Below are 10,257 nucleotides of genomic sequence, written 5' to 3' on the forward strand. Positions count from 1 at the left end.
AATCAGATTTTTACTACACGTTTTTTCTATATTTTGATGACGCTTCTTGAGACTTCCGTGATGGACCGCACCGCACTAGATGTTATTACAGGCCGCATGAGAGAGAGAGAGAGAGAGAGAGATTTGATATTCTTTTTCGCCGGCACCATCGATATGCTTTGACGACGGAGTTGCGATACGGCCGTGAGGTCATCTAGTCTGCGCCCCCGTTTTTTTCTCCTCCATCCTATCTGTGATTTCTGAGCGCCTGGCAGGATAGCTGCGGATACCAATTTACGAGTCTTTGGTATGACCCGGCCGGGGATCGAGCCCACGACCTACCGATCGAGAAGCCGGACGCATACCCATTACACTATCTCGCTCGGTATGAGGTGAAGGAGAGTACCAATGCTGGTTTGATGACGGAGGCATAACATTGAACTATCTTACCGGCGAGATAGTGTAATGGTTATGCGGGGGGAGGAGAAAAAACCGGGGGCGCAGACTAGATGACCTCATGGGGCCGTATCGCAACTCCGTCGTCAATGCATCTCGATGGTGCAGGCGAAAAAGAATATCATATCTCTCTCTCTCTCTTCCTCTTAAAGACTGTTGTACTTATGTCAGCCGCCCGAAGACAGATATTCGAAGATTTCGAGTAAGTGCCGCCGGTGGCTTTGCGTTATCACCCAATTCGAATGGTGTATGAAAAAAATGTATTCAACAAATACAACCAGTAAGTGCAGTAGCAAAGAAAAAATACAAAGGCAACAAAATTAACGGTGCGACGAGAAAGCAGAGCGATTCGTCATCCCGGAATGTCTCCCGGAGTTCCGCGACAGGCTCCGTCCCCACTGCGGCGTCGCCTTGTCATCGACGGGCGACTCGTTGACACCGTCAGCTTCGTTCTGCAACTCCGCCACCCTTGACATGAACTTCGGCACGCGGCGATGCGTCCTTTCGAGAAAGTGCCTGCGAGAAAGCGCACAGTGGTCTATTAGGACAGCGTTTATGTGGGCAGGCTCGATTCCTATCCCATTTTATCCAAAAAACTATATGGTTCTATGGTCTGAGCTAGAGGCCCAAAATTGTACAGATATGCAGACATTCCCTAATTCTGTGAAATATTCCAGAAATATTTTCATTGTTCACAGTTAATTAAGACGTTCTAGAACCCCAGTCATCATATTTGTACGGAACAAGTCGATTGCTTTGAGTCAAGCAAACTTGCCACGACCCTCTAACAAACATATACACTGAATAATATCTAGGAATCTACCAGTACCATTAAATTTTATGGGGAATGAGCGATATATCGAAAGGAATACCCCAAGTTTCAAAAACTACGCTCAAATATTCGGCAAAATATGTTAAAACGGTGTTTTCAAACGTTTCTGACTTTTGCTACAGAACCGGCTGCCAAAAATATGAATGTAACACAGGCTTTGGGGTTGAAGTCGCCGATGAGATTTTATCCTTGGTCTGCGGGTTGCGAAACCAGAGTTCCAACCACTGATCCACTGTGGAAGTCTGAGAGGACAGTTCAGGGTAGGCCAATAGTTCTGGCCAAAGCGGTTTGAAAACTATTCGGCCGGCCACTTGAGTGTTGATGACTTTTTATTGTCTTAGCCTTCCGATGGATTTTTAGGCATCACATCAGCAAGTGATGAGTGAAAATATGTCACCAAATTTCGCCCACAGACCACAGCCTCAGTAACGTTAAAGATAGCTGACTAAGAGACAAAAAGGTCATCATTTTCGTACAGTTAATAAATAAAGTTGTCAGATAGTTTTCAAGGAAAGGGTTGGCCTATTTTTAGTCATCCGCATCTCAAACCCAGAGTTAGGCCGATCATAGTTTTGTCTGACACGATCGAAAATGACCAGAACCTTCTCGAAAGCCCCGGGGTGGCCACCCTTGCGAGACACTGTGTTGGTGAAACTTAACTGACCTGAAGGCCCGTGCACCATGCAACGGACAAAGCTGCGCGTCCATCTCGTCGCTTTTCTTCTTAGATTCTGATTGCTCTTCTTTCCTGATCTTTTCGGGGTCCACCAGGGGCTCGCCATCCCGCCTGGGTGTCCAAGTTTTAGGGTCCAGATACCAGGCGCCGTAATTCACCTTCACCCAGCTCGGTGTGTAAGGCTGGTTTTTGGAATCAAACTGAAGTCAAAGACATTTTTTCAGGCTCGGTAAACCGGATGATTGAAACGAGTTCGGATCGGTACGGGCAAACTCAAAATCAAAACCCGTATTCACATCACTTGGTTTGTCTCTCAGTTGATTCGTAATACCAGATTAGAATCAAATCAAAGATGATTCCATCGCACGGTTCAGAACAAGCCAATAAGAATCACCGACAACGATTCTTAAAACGAACACAAAACGATGATGATGATGTCGCAATGCCAACGGACTATGAATACATTTCATATGCTGCTGTAATATCACTCGGAATCCAGAGTTGTAATGACTCGAGACTAGGACGGCCAAGACAGACATTTCATTGTAACTTCGAAGAATAGTAAAGTCACCTCATTATTGTTATTTCGTGTATCAATCCTAATACTTGAGAAATACGGCCAAAAACTGTTAGGACTGAGGAAAATTACGATATTATGCATGTGGGCCATTCTATATCACTCGAGCAGAGTGGGAGAAGTGGGTTGAACCGAATTGAACTCAAAACTGAACAGTGAGCACAATGTCTTGGACACGAACTCGAGTCACAACACTATGACTCGGATTCAACTCACTGACTTGGACTTGACTCGAGCCAAAACTATAAAAGTGAGACTGACTTGTGACTCGGAACCTTCTGACTTGGTTACAACCCTGACGAAAGATAAATCCAATTAAATGCAAAAATTATTAGAATTCTCAATTGAAACTACTTTTTGAAACTACTTACTTGAGTACGTTCAGGACCTTTATTACTTGAGTAGAAATTTATTATGACACTTCTACCTCAACCTGAGTACCGACGGTGACTACTTGATCCACTTCTACTCAGAATCAACAAATCCTCATACCTTTCCATCAAGCGACCCGGTATTCGTGACAGCGGAAGAAGGGGCGCTCCTTTTACCCCCAGCTCTCGCAGACAGACCGGCGGACAATTTCAGCTCCATGGGAACGTTCGTTAATTCAACGACGTGGATCGGTACTGATAACGCAGGCTGTAAAAAGCCACTGTTTATGAAGCCCGCCATCTGGCCAAAAGTAATTCACCTCACCTTCGTTTCGTACCCGCTGGCGAATAAACTCATTATCGTTGACTCCTCGACGTTATTACTATCGCCGCCGAGGCTGGCTACCCAATCGCAAAAGTCTTTGGTTACCTACGACAAAAGGAATGTATACTTCGTCATGAATAATAGATGGAATGATAAAATATTCTCGATTCAATACTGAATAACGAGAGAAACGTCACGACACACCTAGATGTGACGACAGTACCAATTCAGGCGTTTCTTGCTTATTAGCATTCCAGAGAATGGTTCTAATGACGGTTGGTTTTATATTGCCCTATTGACACATGTCATAATCTGTTCCGAAACTATACATGTATATTATACATACATAGTGCAAGAGATACACTGTTCTAATGATCATCACGCAGCCTGTGATATACTTACAATTGACATTTACTTGAGATGCCTTTACTTTTACTACCAACTCGAGCAGTTTTGCTTTTGGGTACCTTTACTTAAGATTTGACCAATATTTTGAGTCAAGGTACTTGTCAATTTTGTAAAAAGTTCAAATTAACTCATGTTGATAAATCATCATGGTAACACGAAAGAGACGAAAACATCCAGCGGCACAGCATGACGACGCGTCGATGAGTAGTGAGTACAGTGTGTAGAAAAAAATTTCTCAATCACATCATGGTTATTGGGTTAAGTTATGAGGATGCTTTCGTAAATTCGAAATTTGCCCAATATATTGCATGCTATTGTATAGCCGTATACTATTCTTTGAAGATAATCACTTACGTACTGTTTGGAACTCTCATTTTCTTCGATTTGTAAATAAGTTTACTTTACAGTATGCCTTCTACTGCATCATAGACTACTATGGGCACTGTTCTACTGTTCACTTTATGAAAATCACTGAGCTTCGAGCGTAAGACCTCTCCAAGTCCTGATGAGATTGGGGTTCAATAGCCAAACAAAATAGCTCCTGTGCTAGAAATTGTAGTAGTGGTAGCTAGCAGTACGCAATAGTTTTTCTGAATCAAAAATTCTATACAAGTGTATCTCAATATTTTGCCCGGCCCTGATATCATTGGTATGAATCCAACTGTTCAGTTCAGTTAGTTTATAATTTTATCTTTTTACTTCACCACAAGATTGCGATAAAATAAAAGGTAGGAAGGACTAGAAATGATTTGTAGTAGTCCATCAATCAGACACCACCTACAGTTGGCCTTCCACCCACTATTGCAGCTATACAGAGAAACAGGGCAGTCCTAACCCATACAACTCCCAATTCTTTTGCATATTCATAATGGTTTGTGATATCAGAGTCTATCTGTGACAGCTCTTCACCTTACACCGGTGAATACTGCGAATATTTTTTGTCAGAAATTTGACATTTTGCAAGTAGAACGTGATACAACACTTTCAACACAAAGGCTTCAAATGACCTTCAGAAACTGAAGTTGAGCCATTCTTTCTTACAGATATTGTGCTTTGAGAAGTTACTTTTACATAAACGCATCACATGGTCGAGTAGATGTTAGGAGGGGTAAATAATGAAGTACTTATACTTTTTCAGAGTATACAAGTGGGCTTTGCCTACTTGTACTACATTGCTTTGGGATGTGACTGCATCACTAGTCAAAATAACAGCAGAACCACGTGAAATAGCTCATGTGTCACAATATCTGAATATATTTTTGACAATTGCACCGGTTTGCAATGTCACTCTTCTTTCTGCCTTAGTCGTGAAGACATATCTTGCAATTCTGGACGTAGCCAACTCCGACCAACTGCTAAAACGATGTGGCGCCTCAGTCAAATCTACTTTCTGCAACTTACGACATTAAAATTTTCTTATGCTCGGGTATCAACACTGATTATTTTTGAGCGTCACTGAATTTATCATTGGCGCGTAGCAAGAGAATATCGACAACACAGGCTAGGTTATGATACCTTTTTGATGTGTTCGTCTTGTGACGGTGACGTCGGCCTCTTTTTCGATCCTCGCCGCTCATCTTTTTGCGACGAGTTTTTCTGTAAGATCCATTTGTAAGGATTTGAGGGCTTCTGTGGCTTAATATCAGCGCTGGAAAACACGGAAAAGAGCAATTGCAGGAGCATGAATTTGATAGGAGATGCATAGGAATCAAAATCGAGTGAATCTAAATGTAAAGCTCGTAATAGTAAAAGTGTCCATAGTTTCAATATATAGTATGATGTTATTTCATGAAAAGTTATATTGTTGGTGTTTATCACTAGCCTACTGTTAATACTTGCACAAGACGGTAGCACATAATTGAGATAAATTTGAAACAAAACTTATTTGGGGTTCCGTGACAGTATAAAATGGGTCTGCGAATACGCACTGGTCAAGAACCACTGTTCTACGTTATGTGGTGGAATGTTGAGTTAACCTACGCGCTGCATTATACTTAACACCTCATGGGAAAATCGTAGCCAACAGTTTTAAAAGCAAGTCTTTTGTCTGACCTGGTCGCACCGATTGAATCTGTTACTGTGCTGTCTCGTCAGTACATGTCATCTTTCTTTTGGGCGGGGCAAGCCATGCAAAATCGTAACATACAGTGATACATCCACAGCATTACTACCAGTGTTACCACAAAGAAATTATGGCCACAAGACAATGACTCACATGTGAAATGAAACAGTCGGCTTTTCGACTTCTTCGGATTGATAATCCATATTCGGTTCGGCATCCCTGCAACCATACGACAAATATGAACAAGTGCGCACGGATAATGAAGAGAGATATAAAAAACCTGGCTGATGTAGTTCCAGTGGCGATAGATGCTTCTTCGCTCTCAGTGCCTGGATTCATTTCCGGATCCAGTATGTTGACAACCTCGCCAAATAACTAGCAAAAACATAAATTCATATTAACACGCCGATGGAATTTGAGCAAAGGAGCTTTTGACGGAAAATTTCACAATCGTTTTTGGTAGTAGTAAATTACACGGGATGTAGGATCGTTTTGATGACAGGAATAGTCGAGATAGTGTAATGGTTATGCGTCCGGCTTCTCGAGCGGTAGGTCGTGGGTTCGATCCCCGGCCGGGTCATACCAAAGACTCGAAAATTGGTATCCGCAGCTATCCTGCTAGGCCCTCAGCAATCACGGTTAGCATGGAGGAGAAAAAAAACGGGGGCGCAGACTAGATGACCTCATGGGGCCGTATCGCAACTCCGTCGTCAAAGCATCTCGATGGTGCATGCGAAAAAGAATACCATATCTCTCTCTCTCTCTCTCTCTCTCTCACGATCACGACTGGCTAAAATAAACAGAAGCTATGTTTGAAGTAAAATTAACAACCGCTACTGGTATCTTAATGAAGCAGATAAAAGCATATGCAAAATCATTGCCTTAATAAAAATCATGGATCTAGCAAGTTGGGGGATCAAAAAAGACTCTGGATTTACAATTTCTTGTTTCATCACAAGGTTTTCGTCGATATTCAATAAAGGTACTGAAGAATTGATAATGTCTGGAACAAGGTGGTAGCGAGGACCTGGAGATCGTCTGATCTCATAAAGTCTCTGCTCTTACAACAAAAATGCCGAGACAAAGGTAGTTGAAGGATGGATATGAGGGAAAAAAATGACAAAAGCGAGGAAGCGTCAAAAACAAGACAGCGGAATGATCAAGATTGGACATTGTCACATTGGGCATTAATAAGCTTCTAGTAACACCTGTAGGAGAAGACGGATGTTAGATTGCTGTTGCTCATTGGGTGTAGGTAGGTGGGTTAATCACATTTTTAACACAACAACATGGTTCAACTTGTTGGTTTACTAATTAACAATATTGGAAGTAAATGGAATCGATAATGAAATGTATACTATTTCGAGATATCTTAGCCTATGATACGAGGCGAAGATCAGGTATGGCATTACGGCGAGGGAAAATCGACATGGATGCAATCCACCACATTACATTTTCCCCATTATAGGCTGCAGACTTCAGCGCAGCGGTTCTTAAATTAGGGTGCCTACAGTGCGAAAACTGTGCATTGGGGTAAACAAATGCTCAATTTTATGGGCGAATCATAAAATGACTTGGATATGATTTGTTCACCTAGCATTTTTAACCACACTGCTTATTGTCACCAATAGGTGATGGCTAAAAATTCCACTATTCGGATCAAAGTTTTCTTAGTTTTACTCAGTGTCGGCTGCTCATTCAGTTATTCTATTTATCCTTTGACCGTCAAGTAGTACCGTGGTCCGGGGTTGCTTTCCAGCATCACTTTAAACGACATAGCATATGTGAATAATACAGTCAAAATGGTGACTAGATTCCAAGCTCATGAGACCAAAAATTACCAACATCCTCATCAGTCATTGTAGACGGGGTTCAACAATTGGTTGTTGTTTTTCAAAGGGTGTGAACAAGGATGAAGGTTAATTAAAAAAATACTATTCTAGATAATTATGATATCTTACATTGAATTATCCAGAAAATAATCTTGATTGGACATAAATTCCATGCAATGTATCATCATAAATAGCCTAGATATGAGTGCGTAGTCCACAAATTGCTAACTGCCAAACCTTCCTAGATTACCAGATGAAGTGACTGACCTGACACAAAGTGCTTGCAGTCAAAAGAAGAATGGTTGGATTCCGTTAATAGTTATTTGCCCTTGTACTTGGACAGTGAACAGTTTACATACGGTAGCCTACGTGTACACAGTGTACATAGCCTACATATCTTTTTGTCCACATTTGCAGAGCTAGCAACTAAAAAAAACACTTTACGAATTCATTATAGGCCTACATCTGTCATCATAACACTGCTATCACGACAGAAGATGATTTTAGAAGTGAGCCTATATCAGCTATACTGGATAAAGCGATATGTGACCCACTGACCCATACATACAACATTATCACAACATCGCTAGGAAGTAGCACCCAAAAACTTAGGTCGGTCCCCACCTCGGGTGACATTCCTTCCTCAAGGTGCGGGTATACGGCCAGCGGGTGCTGGGTCAAACCAAACTCCATCTCCTCGATGTAGTTCTTACGCTCTTCCTGTAGTGGCAGTGACTTGCTGAAGATCTGTTGTTCTTTGGTCAACCTGTAAGTTTTCGATATTGAAACAGCGTACGTTCGAGGATATGATAAGCGATAAAAGAGTGGTCACTAGACAGACTGAGAAAGTATTTCGGTCTCTCCCGAGCATGGGGTTGACGCAGCAGAATATCGGATCAGTGCTTTATCCTGAATGCCTTTCCTGCCGAAACCCTACCCAATTACCCGGAAATGGATACGGATATATGTCAGGTTTGGTAAATATATAACCGCTTAGCTACAGTGGACGGATTATTATGTCGGTAACGGTATAATGATAAGATTCAACCAGAGCATGCAAATATTAGTTGATCATGCCGACAAGTTGGCCAGACGTCAATTAGTCTTTGTGTCAAGAACACCCATAGATTGTTGCCCTATTTGTCAATATTTTGGACTTTAAAAACTATAAAAAAGATGGCTTGCTGTAGGGGTATGCAATCTGCAGCCCGTGCGGCATATGTGGCGAATAGAGAAGCACTTCGCAGCCTGCAAAGAAAAGTCGGCCCCGAATTTGGTTTCAATTTCATGATACGTTAAGCTTGTCATGAGTATGTGGTTAATGCTTTCTTATTAGAGTTAAATATAATGCGTTGTTCTGAAATACCGGTAACATACGCATTTGAATTGGTAATTGCATAAATAAATACAATATGTCATAGGGACGACAAACAACAATTTTCAATGAGATCGTGGGATTGCAATTATCAATAGCCTACTTGCGGATCAGGGTCTCATTGAATTATCTATAATTGGCCTGGTTCCCAAAAACGTTGCACACGCCTGACATTATGTACTATATTAGTGATCAGGAAAGCGTGTGTATTTATCTCGTAAATCGTTGCACAGCTACACTTGTCTCCTACAGGAGTAGTATATATTGTTTTAACCGGTGTTTTGTTTTAAGCTGGTACTTGACTTATAAACTCCAATCGGGTCGTTGAATCACAATATTGGGACAATTTGAAAAAATAAAAAATAAATATTGACTGATTGACTTTTGCACTATTTCGATTTAGGTAGGTAAGCTATAGGCTACTGGAATATAGAACTGGGAAGATTACAGTGAGATCTATTAAGTTACAGAAAGTCCTATATAAATCGATAGTGTTCACCATGAACATAACTTTATCGTGCCCATATTATTTTGAAATCCACACTCACACAGTACCTTGGTTTTACTTTGCTGTGTTTACCGGTTGATGATTGCTTGCTATGACTGATTACTGGAGATATTCCTTTATCTCCCTGTAGAAAAGTAAATGAATTCGATTCAAATGACAATGAAACGACAAGACGCAGTGGTAGTCACCTGTATAATATAGTTTTCTCCAATGTCACATGGTCGACCATCGCGAAAATCATCTATTCCACTTTTTACAAATACCCAATTTTTACCGATCAGATTTTGTGATGGGTCGTTGGGCTTCTTCAGTTTCATATACTTCGTATTCAAACGCTCTTTATACCTGAAGATATTCAAACTCAAACGCTGCAATCAAAAGCCAGAGAGCGACCCGTAATGAGCAAAGACTAACCATGGTTGCGGCTGTATCTGTTTATCTCTTGTCGTCTGAACAAGTAGTAGATCGTATTTGTTCTGTGCCATTACGAATCGATTAGAGGGCTAGTCGGTTTTTCGTAATCCGTAGCATAAACCTCTATTTCTGGTTCCGCATTAATCCTAGACTACTTGTTCGGCATTAGCTTGAAGGTTTCTGTTACCATGACTACTAAGTTGACTTCGCCATCGTCCAAATCATTGTGGCGGGATCCGAATGCCGGTAGATGGCAACATCCATTAAAAATTAGAGCTATCCACGGTCGCGAATTTCTGTCTGTTCTCGCCTCTTGGTAAGTCAACAACAATTCACTTGATCAAAGTATCGGTGGTGTGTGGTGTAGATGGTTGGTACTGAATAGATTGCTATATATATCCTTAAGTTGGAAATGCCAAGTACAAGGGGCTTAGCATACCGC

At 41.4% G+C, this 10,257-nt stretch overlaps 1 protein-coding gene across 1 annotated transcript; it reads right to left on the reverse strand.

The window, feature by feature from the left end:
- Nucleotides 1-678: 678 nt before the first annotated feature.
- Nucleotides 679-10,010, reverse strand: LOC145442569 (protein FAM47E-like). The gene is made up of 11 exons (XM_080320516.1): nt 9,816-10,010; nt 9,590-9,746; nt 9,449-9,525; nt 8,143-8,284; nt 5,967-6,061; nt 5,840-5,905; nt 5,140-5,272; nt 3,217-3,321; nt 3,013-3,159; nt 1,932-2,143; nt 679-951 (listed from the first exon to the last, which is right to left on the reverse strand). Exons 1-11 carry the CDS (start codon nt 9,884-9,886, stop codon nt 756-758), a joined length of 1,401 nt encoding a protein of 466 aa, XP_080176642.1. The 5' UTR covers nt 9,887-10,010; the 3' UTR covers nt 679-755.
- Between the last annotated feature and the right edge of the window lie 247 nt (nt 10,011-10,257).

This window comes from Botryllus schlosseri, chromosome 7, assembly GCF_051294905.1.
Source record: "Botryllus schlosseri isolate E-star chromosome 7, Bs_hap1, whole genome shotgun sequence".
In the NCBI taxonomy this organism is placed as follows: Eukaryota; Metazoa; Chordata; class Ascidiacea; order Stolidobranchia; family Styelidae; genus Botryllus; species Botryllus schlosseri.

Bases quoted from the DNA above. Each gene is read 5' to 3' on its own strand.
- LOC145442569 (XM_080320516.1), bottom strand. From the start codon at position 9,886: ATGGCACAGAACAAATACGATCTACTACTTGTTCAGACGACAAGAGAT. The intron at 9,526-9,589 runs GTGACTACCACT...ACTTTTCTACAG, and splicing joins GAGAAAACTATATTATACAG to GGAGATAAAGGAATATCTCC. The intron at 2,144-3,012 runs GTATGAGGATTT...CTTTGACTTCAG, and splicing joins CCGGGTCGCTTGATGGAAAG to TTTGATTCCAAAAACCAGCC.